The sequence below is a fragment of the Falco naumanni genome, chromosome 7, assembly GCF_017639655.2.
Source record: "Falco naumanni isolate bFalNau1 chromosome 7, bFalNau1.pat, whole genome shotgun sequence".
In the NCBI taxonomy this organism is placed as follows: domain Eukaryota; kingdom Metazoa; phylum Chordata; class Aves; order Falconiformes; family Falconidae; genus Falco; species Falco naumanni.
The window spans coordinates 22,014,792-22,032,892 of record NC_054060.1 but is presented as its reverse complement, the minus strand read 5'-3'; the positions used below and the strand labels follow the sequence as shown (position 1 = coordinate 22,032,892).

Sequence of the window (18,101 nt, the reverse complement as noted above, 5' to 3'; positions counted from 1 at the left end):
GGAAAGAAAATAACTTGCTTGCCTTCAGTGTTGGTATAAAAATCCTGTGTTTGTGTGGGGGTGCTCAAGTTTTACAACGGAAAGTAGGTTTTCCTTTGCTTGGTGAAATTGTTAAGTGTAGGTCAAGTTTTTTTCTGTTTTAACATGGGAGAAAGTAATGTGTATGTTCATAATGGCCTAATGAAATTTGTGTTTTAGATGAAGACTAACCCTGTCCAAGAGAGAAGTTTGATGCCTGGGGATGATTTCATTGTTCTTCCTGAGCCGCAAACTGCAGTTAACATCTCTTCAAAGGATACGATGAATATAACAATATCCAAATGTTGTCTTGCTGTTTTCAGTAATTTAGCCAAGGTAGTCTTAACAGGCAGAAGGTGCTGAATCATGTTTTTCTGTAGGAAGTTCTGGGTTTTTTTAAAGAAATTTCTGTGCTGCCAGTCACAAGCGAATGACTGTTCTGCAGCCCTGACAGATGTTATCTGGCAGGACTGAGGAGTTTTAGTCCTTTAGGGTTAACAAAAAGGTGGTGCTAGTGTTTGAAAAAAGCAATTTCTGTGTTAGAAGAACAAATATGCTTTTGCAGGACTTAAGGAACAGTCCTACAAGCAGCTGAATGAGATTAAAACCAAAACCCTCCAATAAACACAGCTGTTTCCTACAATCCTTTTTCTGAAATATTAAGAGAAATTTGCTTCCCTTTCATCTTTTTTCCTTAACTGAATGCTAAGAAAAGTATGTGTTTTAGGATTGGCCTTCAAAGTGTAAAAGTAGAAAGTCCAGTGTGTTGAAAATACTTCTCTGTTTTTGTTGTGGTAGTATGTGTGTTTATAGAATGTCCTAGGCACTTCCCCTTGCCTTATTTTTTTTTTTGGGGGGGGGGGGGATAAATTCGGGGTTACTAAATCAAACTTGTTACAGAATGTGACTATTTTTTAACTCTGAATAAGCAAGAGTTCTCTGAGTTAGTACTTGCTTATCCTGTAAGTCTATTTTGGCAGTCAGTTACCATGGCTTTTGTGTAATCAAACAAATGTTTGTAAGCATAAGTTGTGGTTGAATATGTGTACATGGTGAATGTACTTGGGGCTTCTGAGTCTCAGATCTTACTTTTCTTACAACCCAACAACTGTAAAAAATCCCTATGAGAAGCATGAATGCTTATTGTATCAGCATTTGCTGCAAATCACAGAATAATAATGAAGTTTTCTAGAAGTAACCTTTACTTCCCTGAGATACTACTATACAAAGCATAGGCATTGCTTTTTTTTTCTTTTTTCTTTAAAATGGTAGCTACTGGGAACTGTCTTTTGAAGCCTTTGTTACTGTGGCTATTTATGTATGACATATTATATATATTGTTAATTACAGGCATTTTCAGAAGGGACTGCATCCACGTTTGACTATTCCTTTAAAGAGACAGCACCTTTCATAGTTAAAAATGCCCTTGGTGTTCCTCTCAGAGTGCTTCCTAGCTCCAGTTTTCGGATCGTTGGTTCAGAAAAAGAAAACAAGAATGATGTAGAAATTGGTCAGAACATGGAACTGGAATACTCAGTTTTTGAAACACCGCAACGAGGGAAGTTGTCTGCGTTGTGCCGACAAGAAAGCTCAGTCTTCTCTGTAAATTTAGGTATTGTGCTAAGGGAGCACTGAGTTATGTCGAGATGTCGAGAATGGGAAGATGGGAGGGGAGAGTCAACATGGTTAAATGTGATCAAAACTCAGGTGAAGTATGTTGTGTTGAAACTACTGTTGTATACTGATGGCAATTTAAAAACCCCAAACACAACTAAAGAAGCTACTGGACTTCTAAAAAGAAGTAAAACTATATCGCTCCAGTTTTTCAGAGTGAAAAATACAAAATTTTTGTTCTTCCCCCCTTTGGAAGGAATGGAAGACATTTTAGTGGGGTCATTGATATATCATCTTACAGACCCCTGGAACACAGGCCTGTGGGTTCCAGCTCCTGTTAAGATCTTAATTTCTGATATCCCTACTACCATTTAGCTTTCTATACTTACCCAGTTACTTGACAACAGTTAAGGTCTTTCTGAGAGTTTTTATTTGCTAGAAAATACTCCTAGGAGAGTAGGATAGAACTACTAATACATGATCTTCTGGGGTTTTTTCCCTTCCATCCCATCCCGTATGAAGATACTTGGCCATGATACAAAGACCATGTTCTGTGTTGCATTTTGTTGTCTTACCCAGCCAGATAACTTTGTTTACTCTGTGGTGTAGTTATCATGCTATGTATAAATCTTAATCTAAAATTATGGTCTCCAAGAGTATTCTGACCTTAAATCTTTCCTTCCATGGTGCTCAAACACCATTTCAAGATGCTTTTGCCAGAGAGTGCTTTGATCCTGATTGTTGCTAAGTTTAGAGAAGCTAAAGTATTGGTCAACTAGAAAATGGTAATGTCATTTGTTTTGTCTAATTAAGACTTTTGTATGTTTTTATGGATCAGAACTTCAAGGATATAAAGAAGTGGTAAACATTCCCATAGCCAAACCAGGTCGACGACTGTACAACGTAAGAAGCCTTCTCGCTAATCATTCAGACTCGATTATTGTACAGATAGATGCTACAGAAGGAAATAAGGTGGTTACTTTACGATCTCCTCTGCAGGTAAAAAAAAACAACCCAAGAAACCAAAAGCCTGAAAGCAGTGCTCTTCTCTGATTGCCTTAGCTTTCCTTCCTTAATGCATTTTTTGAGATCATACTTTTCCAAGTTACTTAAAGGCAAATTAGTGAGTATTTTACTGTTACATGAATTTTTATCTATATTCTGTATGTGTGTATCTTCCTGATAAATAAAAAAATGGAGGTTTTACTTTTAATTTTTGGCTTTATACTAGCCTCGGAGTTGAAGTTGGCACATACACTTTTTATGTGACTTAAAATTATAAGCATGTTTTTCAGTTCATGTTACTTAACAGTAGCATAGTTTTCTCATATGTTTGTATATTGTTCTCCTTCAGAATTGTATTTCTAAGGTGCATAGAAGTCTGTTTTCCAGAATTTAATTAAATCCGCTAGCGTTTTTTCTTGTTGCTATTCATACTTTCATACTTTCTCCTTAGAAATTTGTACCATAGAAATGTAATGCAAACTATGCATTTTGATCCTAGATAAAGAACCATTTCTCAATCCCATTTATGATCTATAAACTGGCTAGAGACTCCAAGTTCCTGGAGCCAATTGGCATATCCAAACCAGAAGAGGAATTTCATGTTCCTTTACACTCATACAGGTACACTACTTCTTCTCTGTAGGGCTGGTCTCTGTCAGACTGACGCACAAATACAGCATTAGTGTGGAAGCTTAAATTTGCCCTTGGAACCCCTCCTGACTGTGCAAAAAACCCAGAATGCTACCTTTATTGGGCAATTAGTGTGTTGCAAAAGCCCTTCAGGGTGGTGGCAATTGAAAATGGATGAAGTTAGCTGTCAATGCAAAGCTATTGTGTACCATTACCTGTCATCTTCCCATAGGTGTCATCTGTATGTTCGACCAACGGGTGTGTTGGAGGGTCAGTTTAAAGAGTCCACGACTTATATTGCCTGGAGGGAAGAGCTACATAGGAGCAATGAAGTGAAGTGCTTGTTGCAGTGTCCAGCCACTGAGACAAACTTCTTGCCTCTGATAATCAGCTCAACAGCTGTACCTGATGAACTAAATTTTATTTCAACTTATGAAGAGGAGTGGGATCCTGCCTACATTATTCACTTTTACCCTACATTGACTTTGAGGAATCTGTTACCATACTCCTTGAGGTACTTACTTGAGGTAAGTTATTTTATTATGGTTTTGTTTGCAAATCCTTTACTTGATTTTAAGTAAGACTATATTTACTTAGAAGTGGAGGTGAATGTAGTATGGAAGGTAATGAATGTTAGGTTTTGTATTTTCTGTTGTAAATGAGTGAGCCAGCTGGTGGGTTGATTCAGGGAGGTTTAGAGATTTTTTTTTTTTTTTTTCAGTTTGGGTGTGTCTGGGCAGTTCTGCCTTGCTCCTTAAATGTGAATCCTGTACTGGATTGGTCTGTCTCTTCTGAGATCCTGTTTGTGTTTGGCAAGGTATCTTTTGTTTCACAAAGAGAGGTGTAAGGAAAAGCATCTGAAATTTCTGGAGCTTTTCTTCTATGTAAAAAAAATAGCTTCTCCATTCTGACACTGGTTCTTCACTGAGGACTATTGTGAGGCTTCCCATACAAAAAATTGAAGATTTCCTTGCGGGATGCTATGCAGACTTTTTTTCTCTTTTATTATTTTCAGTATCTAGTATTTCTTCATGAAAGCAGAGTGATTTTAGTAAATAGAGAAGTTGTGAGGATTTAGAACTATCATCCTCTTTTGTTCCATTTTGTCCTACTCTCATAACTGGCTGTGTGACATTCATTTAGATCTGTCTTTCACTCCTGTCCAACAACCTAATGGCACTATTTCCAGTTTTCCTCGCCCTCACTGTACTTCAGTACTCGGTGACAGAATGTAGATCAGAGTGCCATTCCTTGACTGAGGAGCTAGAAACTAGTAACTGAAATCTGTTTCTGAAGTCACTGTACCTATAGATGGATGTGTGCTTATTGTCTTCACATCCGTCAACTAATCAAGCCCGGCTGCTGTGCAATACAGTAAAAATGTACTGTTTCTCAGTAAAAATTAGGAAAGCTACTATTGTGGGATGTTAGGGCCTTAGGAAAGCTGTGCTGCCAGACAGTATGACACAGCAGCCAGCTTTCTGCCTTGGGTGTTCTTTAATGTGAAAAGTCCTGGCTGTACGTCTGCAGCACAGTCCGGTTCAGTGTTGCACCTGGTGTGGTAAGTATGTGAATAAGAACTCATTGCCATTTTGAAGTCATGGGGGAGGGAGGGAACAGAGACGGGATGCGTTGGAGCTAGTTTGCCTTTCTGAAATCCAGAATTAAGCAGCCTTTATTGTCCTGCAAGAAAAGTGCAATTCATCTCAAATTATTCATAGGATCATGCTCAAATGAAAGTGATTGGAGACTGGCGTGTGTGGTACTGAGATACCTGAAACATGCATCCTGCAACAGAAGAACAAAATGCTGGTTTTTGAATACTTAAATTTTATATTTTAAAAACTTAAATTTGCCTCCTTTGATTTTGCTACAGGGGACAGCAGAAGCCCGTGAATTGCCTGAAGGGATTGCTGCAGATGTTTTTCATTCAAGAATCCATGGAGAAATAATGGAACTTGTGTTGATAAAATATCAAGGCAAAGACTGGAATGGACATCTCAGAATTTGTGATGGGATGCCTGAATTTTTTTCCTTGTGTTTCACATCCCATTCTGCAACAGTGATGACAGTGGATATTTACGTACATACTAGGCGAATTGGAAGCCGTATGATCTTGTCTGTGTTCAGTCCTTACTGGATAATCAACAAGACTTCCCGTATTCTCCAGTATCGAGCCGAAGACATACACGTGAAGCATCCAGCAGACTACAGAGATATTGTTTTGTTCTCCTTTAAAAAAAAGAATATTTTTAGTAAAAATAAGGTATGCTTATTGTAGGCAGTGGTTGTGGTAGTGGTATTTCAAAATACTGCTCTGAGGAGGAACAAACACACACTCACAGATTGTTGTCTGTGATTCTGTCTGTACAGATTCTGTCTGTACAGAATTTTTCTGTAGTACTTAAATCTATAGGCTGTCATTTGGCTGTTGCTTTCTCGTTATACTTTTTGGACTAAGAAAGGAAGGCAGATGGAGAAAGTTGCAATAGATTTTGTGTCTAAGTCTTGAACTGCATACCATTGGCTAATTTTCATCCTGGCCAGAAGCTGGCTGATGGTATAGAGTGGTTAGGTCCTGAAAACTCAGAGGATACCCTACTGGAAAACTCTTTCCTTGGGGAGAGGAATTTAATGCAGATATGTAAATTTAGAGTGTGGACTCCCTTTATAGTCAAGAGGAAGGCTGCTCTCAATCTTCCCGTGGAGGTGTTTTCCACTGAATAAAGAGGAATCACAGGCTTGTGGTTTAGTCAACTAGGTACCTTGACATATAAAATGCACTATGTAAATATTCTGTCCTATGTCAAATGTATTTCTTTTGTTTTGATGTGATATTTACACAATCAAATGAAGAGTACTCTAATAGAGGAATTTTGTCAAGTGGCCCTTCCTTCCTTTTAAATATCATCTTTCCACCCAACAATAGTTTAAGAAATGGTTGAAGGAACAGTTTTGACAAGGTCATCTTTTCATTATTTCCCCCTGCCCCCTTCAAGTTTGTGAAGCACCACAAAATTGTAGCTTTATTTCCCATCTATGCGTGCTGTCACAAACATGAGAGTAAATGAGGACTCCTGTATTTTGCTAGCTTTTACTGCAATATTTTACCCAGAACTCAGGTGCAGACTAATAAATCAGAAAATGAATAGTGGTACTATATGCTTATGTTTATCTTGAATTATAGAAGGATTTAAAAGCACTTAGAGTTGTCTTCATACAGCTACATGTGATATAATTGCAGCCCGTAATGCATGAACTATAGAATTGAAATTAATTTATTGAAATACTTTCCATGTTGTTCTTCTTTGTGTGTAGATCCAGTTATGTATCTCAACTAGCACTTGGTCCAGTAGCTTTTCCCTTGATACTGTAGGAAGCTACGGATGTGTCAGGTGTTCAGCTAATAACATGGACTATCTGGTAAGATAGGTTTCTGTGTTTCGTGGAGCTCTCTTGGGGTTCTTTTGGCTTGACTTATTTCTTCTTAAGGCCTTTGTTTCACTACTTACACTGCTTTTAAATAGTGGAAGTATTTAACAACTAGGGTAATAACATTTACACCCCAGTTGTTCAGGTCTCCACTTGGTGACAAGTAGTTTCACCAACAGAAGTTTCAGTGTAATTCAAAACACATGATTTATTGTAACAAACGTGTAGTACGGGGCTGTTTGAAAATACAGTGGTGAACTTACATAATGGAGGTAGGAGTTCACACTCAAAATTCGTGGTTGTTTGCAAGTGTTTAAATCTTCATACAGCAGCCTTGTCTAAGACTACATTTCCACCACTAAGCAGAATGAAGATTGCACATAATAACAATATGCAGATATCTGGGGAGTTGTGTTTCTGTGTACTCTTTGACTGATCTCTGATGATGATATATCATTTTAGGCCTTCTGGGTTTGCTGTAGAGGGATTTCTGTTGGATTTTCCCCACAAATGCTACAGCTAAAACTGTTGCTTTACCATTGTGTTAATTGCATTGCATAGTTCGCTGATGTCGCTGCATGCTGTTTGGTTCTTTTATTACAGGTGTTCATAACAGGAGTGTTTGTGCTAGCCTTAGTAATTGCAGTAATATTGGCTTTTCTGTTTTTCCATCCTGACTTTTAAGCTTGTTCTTGATTGTTTGATCAAATTGTCTTTGTTCAACAGGTTGGAGTTAGCATCAAAGTGAGCAGTTTTAACCTTACCAGGATAGTTACCTTCACTCCATTCTACACAATAGCAAACAAATCCTCCCTGGAACTAGAAGTTGGAGAAATTGGTCCTAATGGCTCTTTTCCAACTAACAAATGGAATTATATCTCTGCTTCAGAGGTAATGTTTCAGGTTTTTTGCTTTGGATGTTATTGTAGACAAACAAACAACAGGTCTCCAGCTGTCACTTAAGGACAAAGCAATTATTTTATAGAAGCTCTGTCACTTCTAATGACATGGCATGGATACTTCACATCTCAGGGCAACTTGAACAGCACAGGTTGTATATGTTGGTAAATTAACAAAGTCCTTCAGTTTAGATAGTTTACTACATGTAGATGAGATGTTCATCACCACATGCTGGAGTAGGAACTAAGGCATCTGGAATAGTTTTAGTCACACGAGACTGTTTTACTGCTGGCTTAGTATATTGCACATATATGAACTGTTAAAGTCACACATACTTCTTGTTTTACAGTGTCTTCCATTTTGGCCTGAAAGCTCATCAGGTGAACTTTGTGTAAGAGTAGTTGGCTATGAAAGCTTATCTAAACCATTCCTCTTTAAAGCCCAGGATAACGGTACCCTGCTGAGACTGGAAGAATTGGTGAGACTGAGTGTGTGGTCTGTTCTTAATACTCCATTTAAGCCTTATGCTAATGAACTTAAGAAAGCTTAAAAATCATTATTTTGTCTGTTCTAACTTGAATTTATGCATAGAACAAATATTGAATTTTCTGTCTAACTTTCTCTCCAGAATGGGGGCTTACTGGTAGATGTGAATGTTTCTGAGCATTCTACTGTCATAAGCTTCTCTGATTACCATGAAGGAGCTGCTCCAGCTCTTATTGTTAACCATACCTCGTGGGACTCCCTCAGATATAAACAGAGGTATTTAAAAGAAACAATTCACCATCAGGTATTTAACGGGGGGTGGGGGGGGGGGGGTGTATCCTTTGTGAAGGAAGTAGTTCTCTTTTACCATTATGCTACCTTGAAAAATAGAATAAACCCCTTTTCCTAATCATATTATTTTAATGAGGTATTTTGTATACTTTTAAGCAGTATTCATAGTTTGAGAAAGTGGAGAGAAAGAAGTGGGAGTATAGATCTTAGTTCTCTAAGAGCCTCGCTACCGCTGGACTTGCTTGGAGTGGGTAGCCTAGGGCCCTTCGTGCTTCACCCCAGGAGGCTGGAGGGGTGGAGCGTGTAGCACCCTGAGCTGCTGGCACCACTTCAATCGTTGCTCTTAACCAAGTGAATGCTGTCATTTTACTCTTTTTCTTTTAACCTGCAGTGGATTGCAAGAGGAAATGGAGTTGAAACCAAAGGAAGTATGCCTGTTTGCATGGACAGATCCGACTAAAACAAGAAAATTGACTTGGGGCTACTCCCAGAACTTTGGTGAACATGACCTACTTAAGGTAAGTTTCAGAAGGGGACAAGTAAATGCTGAACCTATCTAGGACTGTAACAAGATACAAATTATCTGGGAGAAAGCTTCTTCAGTAAATTTGCATTTGTCTTGTCCTGTAAGAGACTTCTGAATGTACTCTTCAGTAGCAAGACTTCAGATGCTTAGATCAATGTATTTGGAGGACTGCACACAAACTCCAACCTGTATTTTATCCATGGTTTTCTTGATATGAAAGAAGAAAGTTAAAGTGTATGAGCTGTGGATGTATCTAAACAGTACAGAGGATGAATAAATCGCCAGTTTTACAGAAGTGCTGCTTGAAGCTAAAGTATCTCCTAAAGATGTAGAAAATCTTTAACTGTTGTGACTCTCACTTCCTGTGCGAAATGCTTGCATGGAGCTGAAAATTCTGAGTTGCTCACTGAACTATTCTGGTGTTTGTAACTCATGCAATATTAAAACAGAAAAATGTGTGAAGCTGGAGCAAAATAACAATGGTCAAGGTGGGAAATGAGTTGGAGAGAGAGGGAAACTGTAATGAGAAGCAGAGGTAAATTTAGGATAAGGCTGGGCAAGTATTTTGTTAAAGAATAGGGGAGCAAGCGTTGATGGGGGAAGACTTTCCTCACCTAACTGGAGTGCAGGCTAAATGTGTGTCTGTTTCTAAATAGCAGCCCTCTTGAACCTTTTACTAAACTCTGAATTCTTCAGAGGTGGCTAGGTTTTTCTGTTGACTACGCACAGACTTGAGATATGAAAACTGAAAATATTAGTAGCTAAAAGTAGGGACAAGAAAGCAAGTGTTTCATTTATACTGGGAATGGATTTAGTTTCTCACAGCTGAATTCTGACAGTTAACTAACTAGTGTGCTTTACTGTATAAGCACTTTTCTTGGGTCAAATTTTATATGTTTACAAATTATTTTAGTTTGAAAACTCATTCATGATTATTTGGGGCTTTTGAGAAGAGGCTTTTAACTGTCTCAGTTTTGCCTCACAAATTAACAAATAAGGAGTATCAGCATTTGGAGAGCAGAGATCTCCATCATTGTCTTGTTTTACTGATCTGTGGTACATGATTAATGCCTTCTTCCCCCATCACCTACGATTCTAAGTACTTTCTTTTGCTGTGAAGGCCTTTGTTTCATAACTTCCAATATTATTCTCATCCACAAATATTGCTGGAATGGCTACTTCTAAAAAGGAAGAAAAATATGAAATCCCCACCCCCAGCATATTTCAAATGTTGGGATACAAGATGCCACCAAGTCAGTATGATGCAGTAAACTGACCAAAGAAGAATACTGAGTTCCGGTTTGTATGTGTGCCAGTAAACTTGCTTGCTTATAACCATAGAGCAAGAGCATGGATTTATTCCTGTAGTATATAGAGTATATTAATACTTTTTTTTTTTCTCCCCTCCCCCCCAATACAGGATGAATGTGGCCAGTTCCCTTACAATGCAAATACTCAGATACACTGGGTGTCTTTCCTGGATGGACGCCAACGAGTGCTACTTTTCACTGATGATGTTGCATTAGTTTCTAAAGCACGACAAGCAGAGGAGCTGGAGCAACCTGATCAAGAAATAAACTTGTCAATCCACAGTCTTGGAATTTCTCTCGTTAACAATGAAAATAAACAAGAAATCTCTTACATAGGAGTTACTAGGTACTGCACATGAAAGCCTAAGTATACATTGAAATAATTGAAATTTGACAGCATATTGTAATTTTACCTAAACAGTTGAGTTGATGGGAATATCTTTCAAATGAAATTAATGTAAATTAAACATTTAAAAATTAAGTTCTACCTTATTCCTATTGTGCAGTTTGAATAAATACGATTTAAGTGCCTGCTTTCTTAGCTTCTGTTAAGCAAAAGTACACAATAGGTTTTTTTGAGCCTGAAAAATTAGGATAATATATTTTTACATGGTTTGCATACATAAGAAAGGTGTAAGTACTTTTAAATTCTTAACTTTTTATTTGTCTTGCAGTTCTGGTGTTGTTTGGGAACTGAAACCAAGGCAAAAGTGGAAACCATTTAATCAAAAGCAAATAAACCTGTTGGAACAAGCCTATCAGCAGTATCTTTGTAAGAGTGCTTTCCAAGCTCAAGGCTGGCATAAACTAGACAGCAATACTGAGGTATGTTTCGAGGTTTCAGTGTTTAAATGATTGCAGAATGTGGAACAGGCAAAACAGAAGTCTGTAAAAATAAGGTTAGGTGCTGTGTTAAGAGAAGCACAACAAAAAGCAAGCTTTTTTTTGCAATAGTTTCACATATTATACAGTAGAACATTTTTGTATTGAGGTCTTTTCCAGACTGGTATTATGAAGTAAGAATCTCAAAGAATTTTGCTTTTGTGTGGTAGAAAAGATTGCTTGGTATCTGCATGTTAGTTATGAACCTATATTCTCACTGATGTAACTTAGTTGCAGAAATCTTGGGTTTAGCTTCTTGGTAAGCTGCAGTTTCCATGACTTGATATGAGAAAGGAGCCTATAGTGTTCAAAGACTTGAAATTAATTCACTTACCTGAGCTTTTTCTGACATTGATTATACATGCCTGTAATCCACGTATAAATTTAGCGTGTTGAAATGGCTAAGTACAATACAGGCATTTATAGTACCATAATCAGGCTTGTTTTTTATATCATCCTTTAATTTGAAAAACATATATATCCTCAGCTCTATGAATACTTAGGTATTGTACATTGCAGTAGTGCATTTGAAGTGTGTGGTAACAAAAGGTCCTATCTGTAAGTTGAGTTAAAATAAAGGAGAGGTTTTTTCGTTTTTTTCCTCATAACTTGAATGTTTCAGGATCCGGATAAAAGCATCGGGGAAAGTAGTCAGCTGCATGTAAAGATCTTTAATTATGCCAATGTAATATATAACTCATGAAGAAATATTTACTAAGATGAAACAGAGATTCACACTTGGGGCAACTAAAATTGCAATGTAATGTGCTTATCAGACTAACTTGTGGTTCTCATTACATTCCATGCAGATAGTGGGTTGTGTGGATTGAGTAATTGAATGGGTCAAGTAATTCAGTAGCCATGTGATCACAAAATAAGGAAAAATGCAGGATTTGTTTGCTAGTCTGTTTATTAGTAACATAACATTTTATTATTTCTCAAATTAAATTGTGTGTTAACTCTGCTTGCTTAAATTTCCAGGTGAATTTTAGTAGGGTTCCAATGGAAATGCGTCTCCCAGTCAGATGCAGCATCCGGCGCAACTTCCTGTCAGGAATTCAGGTTGAATTCAAACAGTCGCCTCACCAAAGAAGCTTACGGGCTCAACTGTATTGGCTGCAGGTACCATCTTTCATCATGTTCTATAAACAAAACAGGCACTTTAAGGCTTTTATTTTATTCATTTATGTGAAGAAGTACCTCCAAATCTTACATATGTGGTGCTCTGCTCACTATGTCAGAGTAGCAGAAGTGCTAAGAATGCTTCATTTATGGAGAAGTGCTGCAGAACTACCATCCCAGGATTTTGCAAGTGGTAAAGAAAAAATCCTGTAAAATTGTGGGGTAATGTAAGGCAGGGTGTTATGATGCAAAGTTGCTTTCTAGAGAGAGATGTTTTGGTGTATTAAACAAAAACCTCAACATTTGTCAAAATTTATTTACCATAATTTGTGTATAGTCATGTAACACATGACTCTAGAGGCTGTGTCTAGAGGTTCAGAGATCTTTAGTACAAAGACTACCTGTCTAATGCAAAGTAGATAATTGACATTTAAATACTCAGAAATAGCATGCAGTAATATATCTGTGTATAAGCTGTAATATATCTGTGTATAAGCTTAACAGCGAATTAGTGTGCAACACTTGCACCTGGTTAGTATTCTCCAGTCAGTTTTAATAACGTTGCTAAATTAACCAGTAGAGACTTCAGCAGGTACTAGTGAGAAGTGTTTAGTAGTAGAGGAAAACAGTGGTGAGAAATAATCATCATTGTTGTAATCTTCATCTCCAATTGCTGTGCTTTAGAGTCCCCCAGGGGAGGGCATTCATTGAGGACTCTGATGCTTTTAATCATCAGCTGGTTACTTTTATCTTCTGCGTTTTGTTTTTGGTTTTGCCTGAAGGTCGTTTTCACTGCTACACTCAATGTATGCTATCAGCTGTAGCCCTCCGAGTGAACCTTTGTGAACCTCTGTAAGCATTCCTCGTGCAACATTTCCAACCATCTCGGCTTCTATAGTTAAATGGATAACACTCCAAACATCAGAGTAAACCTCTTTTCTCCTTCCCCCAAATAAAAATGATGTTCTTTTTGAACGCACTCTATAAACAAGTTTCTCAAGCCTTCTCAAATGAAAGTGGTCTTGGATTATCATGTCATTAAAATATTCCTGTAATTATACAATATATTTTTAGGTTGATAATCAGTTACTAGGATCGATGTTTCCTGTTGTATTTCATCCTGTAGCCCCTCCCAAGTCAATTGCTTTGGATTCAGGTAAGAGAAAACCTTTAGTAATATCAGATTTATTCAGCCTTGGAAGTAGTAACTTGGCAATTTGGGTTTTTTTTCCGTATGCTTAATTATTTTTTTCTATTTAGAACCAAAACCCTTCATTGACATCAGCATCATCACTAGATTCAACGAATATAGCAAAGTACTGCAGTTCAAGTGAGTTTAACAGTGTATTGTGATACAACTTTAGAGATTTTATGTATTTTAGAAGTGAACCTTGTTTTAAAGTTCATGTTCTCCTGTCCAAACTACTTTTGACTTTGGACTGAGTTTTTAAACATCTTCAGTGAAAAAACATCATTCTAAAAGAAACTTACTTTTAGAAAATAAGGACTGACCATGTGAAGGGACTGATATGCAGATTCTTTAGTAATCAGAATTATCTCCCTCTTGTACTACAATATTGGAGTTGCATGTCTGCCTGTTTGCTGTACAGTGCTGAGTTTATTGGTGCTCTAACAGACAGCTCATACAGTCTGTAATGTGGCCCAGTACAGTGGGTTACATAGTGAAATGTATGGTTTTTAGTTTATATGGCTGTGTCTTGGGGTTTTGTACTAAAATGAGACAAGAATGTTATACTGATGGCTTCTAATGCAAGTATCTGTACCCAACCAGTGTGTGTATAATATTTGAGGACAATGAATTTTAATAAAATAAATATTCAATAATATGACGTTCAGAGAGAGGCAGCTGGATAAGAGGTAGAAATATGTTGTTTAGGTATGTTATCCATGGAGCACATGGAATCATAATGTATGAATATAAGTATTTGGTGATAGTATTTTTAGGTATAGTTGGAAAGTGTTAAAATACTAATAAACTGCAGTAATGTATAACTTTGTGAGGCTGCTATGACCTTCTAACTGTAAGTGGGCAGTTGATATTGTAGATTGTGTCTTAATATGCAACATTACATAACAAAATTTCAATTAGGTAAAACTTCAAATAGGGTAAGCATGTGATTACCAAGTTAAACTTCTACAGGTACACACTTGTTTTCCCATTTTAGATACTTCATGGTTCTTATCCAGGAAATGGCACTGAAAATTGATCAGGGATTTTTAGGAGCACTTAGTGAATTTTTCACTCCCTCTACAGACCCAGAAGCTGAAAAACAAAGGGTAATGTATGAAATAAACTGATTTTTACCAGAACAGGGCCTTTATGGTAACAGTGTTGCTGTTTTCTGAAAATTTCAGTTTAAATGAGTGAATATTGCATTTGACAGCAGTGAATAAAGGGACAAGATTAGATAATTTTCTGTTAAGCATTGGTGGTGAGCATTACTAATTGACAGGTTTGAGTAAGTGATACTTGGGTATGTGTAACTGTCTTCTGCTCTTTTCATGTTTCATTAATTGATGGCACAGTTGTTTAAACAGTGGCTACTAAGGCTTAAGGGTGGTAGGTGAAATAACATTAGAGTTCATGGAGTGGACTTGTTAGTCTATAGTGCTTTTTGGTTTTAGAGAGAACAACAGATTTTATGGCTCTAAGTCGTATATAGATGGATAGTATTTGGTTCTAGTGTGCTTAGGAGAGTCATTTTTGTAAGTTCCTTTTCTTAGAAATTTTATCTACTGTATAAAAATTCTAATTTTGTGAGGAAACACAAAACACAAAGCAGCTCAGGAAGTTATTTTATTAGTAGTTCTGAAGTGATACCTTAAGTGATTGAGGAATTTAAGGGAATATCAAGTGATATAGCATGAAATAGAAAAGTCACCCAGAAATTGTATGGGTTTGGGGTTTTTTTTAGTGTTATTATTTTGTTTTCCCCTGGATTGAAAAATGTATTAGTACAGTTATAGTCTGGTATACAACAAGTAATTAGTCTGTTTCCAGTTTTGGAGGTGTTGACTGATTAACTAGTTAACTGTTTTATTACATTTGACTGATTATTATTTCTGCTGTTTATATGCATAGTTTTTTTTACTCATCTTTATATATAATATTAATTGTATTACATATATGGTGATGAGATTAACTTCTGTTCTATTTACTCTTTTTTTCTTAATGAAACCAGTCTAAATTAATTCAACAAGATGTGGATGCACTTAACACTGAGCTAATGGAGTCTTCCCTAACAGACCTGTCAATGCTCAGCTTCTTTGAGCATTTCCATATTTCTCCAATTAAGGTATGTTAAAGAGATACTTGTGGTTAAGGTATCATGATGTCAACTGGCTAATGAATTCCATATAGTAAATACATCCTCAGATCAACCTTCTGAGGAATTGAGGTCTTCATGCTGTCTTCCTAATGGGGATTTTTTAAATATTCTCTAGAACTTAATGGTTTGTGGAAAAACTTTCATAGTTGCCCATGAGTAGAAACAGACCCTTAACCATTGCTAAGTGGGTAGAGTCAATGGGTATAATAATGAGAAGGGTAGAGAGAATGCTGGCCTGAAGGTATCCAAGTATTGCAATTTATCATACATTAAAACACACTTCCGTGCGCTTGTCTTCATGTCTTTCTTCAACCAGTATAGATTTTTTCGGAGCAAGGGAAGAAGGATCATCAGTAATTGTATGTTACTCTGAATCAACAGAATCCCCTAAGGATATCAGATTGAAAAAGAGTTTAGAGGAAAAATAATTACTTTCCTTTTCACTGAACATATAAAAGGCAGACGTAAATTCTGATACAGATCATTAAATTCTATTGCTTTTTCCAACTTTTTCACTATCTCTTAAGGTACACTTAGATTCTCAGATTATTTTTTTTTCTGATGTGATTGTGCTTATAAACTTTGAAAAATGTGAAACCAGGGAAAACACTAGAGGACAAGACATTATTGTGATTTTTAATCATTCCCTACCTTGTCTGGTTAAAGTTGTTCAAGAAACAGTTAAAATTTTAAGTCTCTTTTGCATCTTTATTTGAAGTGTCTAGATGTGCTGCCTGTGATGTACGGGAGGGGGCTGCTTTTTCTCTCCTGTGTTTTTTTACCTTAATTCAGTGTCTCATCTCAATATTATAAACCACTGGATAGTGGAAGACTGAAAATGGCCTTTTGGGGTGGTGGTGGTGGCGAGGCATGGGTGGAGAAAACTGGGAATCATTAAAAACTCAAATCATGCAAGTTAACTGCTATGCCCTCTTTTAAGCAAGTAGAAGGGAGCACAATTGGTTATGGTGGTGAACAAGAGGAAAGGAAAGTAATTTTCTGTTGTCCTCTCCACCCGTAAAAGTGTGTGGAATTCTATTAAAATAAGTGTCTTAGGAACACTAAACAATCCCATTTTAGTGTTAAAGGCACTTCTCTGAAGTTTATGCATGTCCCCAAAGAGTGAGTAGTTGCAAAAATACACACAAACTAGTTAAGTAAATCAGAATATAAGATTTAACTTTTACTGGGAATTAAGCTCCACCTATTTAACATGTTTCTGTCATTGTTTACAGGAATTTATAGATGTAAACATAAAAAAAGTTAAACTTCCAGGGCAACTTCCAGGACCTTGTATTTGTAATAGGAATATCTTTGTGAGTTCAAGCATGTTCATTGAAATTGTTCATTTCCTCAAAATGAGTAAAAGTACACTTTACCACTCTTTCACCACTGCTTTGTTTACATGCGCACCACACAACCTGTCTAGTGTGTGTCTTTTTTTTTTTTTGTCTTGATTTGTCTTGTTTTATTAATTCTGCTTTGATAGTTGCATTTGAGTCTATCTCTGGCTTCTGGTGGAGAAGCATCAGATAGGAGAGAAGAAATGATAGCCATCCATTCTCTGAATTTGCTGTTGAAAAGTATTGGAGCCACTCTAACAGATGTGGATGATCTTATTTTCAAGTAAGCTAATAAAGATCTTGTAAAAATATTTTAATAAAGCTACTATACATTTAATAATTGGGTCCATGGTATACTTTGCTGACTGACTTTATAAATATATACAGCCTTTGGGGAAAGGGAAGATGGGGTTTGGGCTCTTTTTTAAGAGAATAAGGCTTCAGGATTATCTGAAGGAACTATTCAGAAGCAGGAAGGATATCTATAACTAATGTGTGATTACTTGTCTTTCAGACTTGCTTTCTTTGAAATTAAATATCAGTTCTACAAGAGAGACCAACTGATGAAGAGAGTTGTTAGACATTATAGTGAACAAGTAAGCTTATCTAGTTTTAGTCAAGCCTTTGTAAAATTTTGCATATGTTACAGATTTCAGAAAATAGGAAAGAAAAGGTGAATACCTCTAAAAGCTAATAAATTTTTATTTCATGGTGCTGAAGTAGGAATCTGGTGGCATATTATGAAAATGTAAATACAGAAGTGCCCTGAAAAATGTGTGTTAAGAATTTTAAAGTGGCTACTTCCTTTTATTTAAATCTTCGTTCACCAAAGTATTCTAGTTGTTATCCATACATATACTGCCTCTCTTACCTAAGGCTTTCTTCGTTCTAGCAGGCATACATAGTTGAATACTCTTAACACTTTACTTTGGTAGTAAATTAAAAAATTTAACAGCCTGGGTTCTAACATTGTGTAACAACAGCTTGTAACAGTGCTTTATTTTTTTTTTGCTTTTTCCCCCTCCCTCATTGTTTAGCTCCTGAAACAGATGTATGTTCTGGTACTTGGGTTAGATGTTCTTGGAAATCCGTTTGGCTTAATCAGAGGCTTGTCTGAGGGAGTAGAAGCTTTCTTCTATGAGCCATTCCAGGTATGACTTTCTGATTCTTCACTGCGTATGAATAGTAGACT

At 36.7% G+C, this 18,101-nt stretch overlaps 1 protein-coding gene across 4 annotated transcripts in view; it reads left to right on the top strand.

Annotated features, from left to right (window-relative positions):
* The window catches only part of VPS13C (vacuolar protein sorting 13 homolog C), a 97,058-nt gene that overhangs the window by 61,401 nt on the left and 17,556 nt on the right, over nucleotides 1-18,101 (top strand). For all 4 annotated transcript variants that reach the window (XR_005828825.1, XM_040600342.1, XM_040600341.1 and 1 more), the window contains 21 exons: nucleotides 199-354; nucleotides 1,369-1,630; nucleotides 2,471-2,631; nucleotides 3,137-3,258; nucleotides 3,500-3,794; nucleotides 5,144-5,533; nucleotides 6,586-6,690; nucleotides 7,426-7,590; nucleotides 7,949-8,077; nucleotides 8,228-8,361; nucleotides 8,768-8,894; nucleotides 10,323-10,558; nucleotides 10,887-11,037; nucleotides 12,076-12,216; nucleotides 13,291-13,372; nucleotides 13,477-13,546; nucleotides 14,403-14,514; nucleotides 15,420-15,533; nucleotides 17,056-17,192; nucleotides 17,424-17,505; nucleotides 17,947-18,060. Coding sequence is in view for 3 of the 4 variants with exons in the window: in XM_040600342.1 (XP_040456276.1) it covers nucleotides 199-354; nucleotides 1,369-1,630; nucleotides 2,471-2,631; nucleotides 3,137-3,258; nucleotides 3,500-3,794; nucleotides 5,144-5,533; nucleotides 6,586-6,690; nucleotides 7,426-7,590; nucleotides 7,949-8,077; nucleotides 8,228-8,361; nucleotides 8,768-8,894; nucleotides 10,323-10,558; nucleotides 10,887-11,037; nucleotides 12,076-12,216; nucleotides 13,291-13,372; nucleotides 13,477-13,546; nucleotides 14,403-14,514; nucleotides 15,420-15,533; nucleotides 17,056-17,192; nucleotides 17,424-17,505; nucleotides 17,947-18,060 (3,285 nt within the window). In the remaining variant the exon portion in view is untranslated. The remainder of the gene's footprint in view (nucleotides 1-198; nucleotides 355-1,368; nucleotides 1,631-2,470; nucleotides 2,632-3,136; nucleotides 3,259-3,499; nucleotides 3,795-5,143; nucleotides 5,534-6,585; nucleotides 6,691-7,425; nucleotides 7,591-7,948; nucleotides 8,078-8,227; nucleotides 8,362-8,767; nucleotides 8,895-10,322; nucleotides 10,559-10,886; nucleotides 11,038-12,075; nucleotides 12,217-13,290; nucleotides 13,373-13,476; nucleotides 13,547-14,402; nucleotides 14,515-15,419; nucleotides 15,534-17,055; nucleotides 17,193-17,423; nucleotides 17,506-17,946; nucleotides 18,061-18,101) is intronic.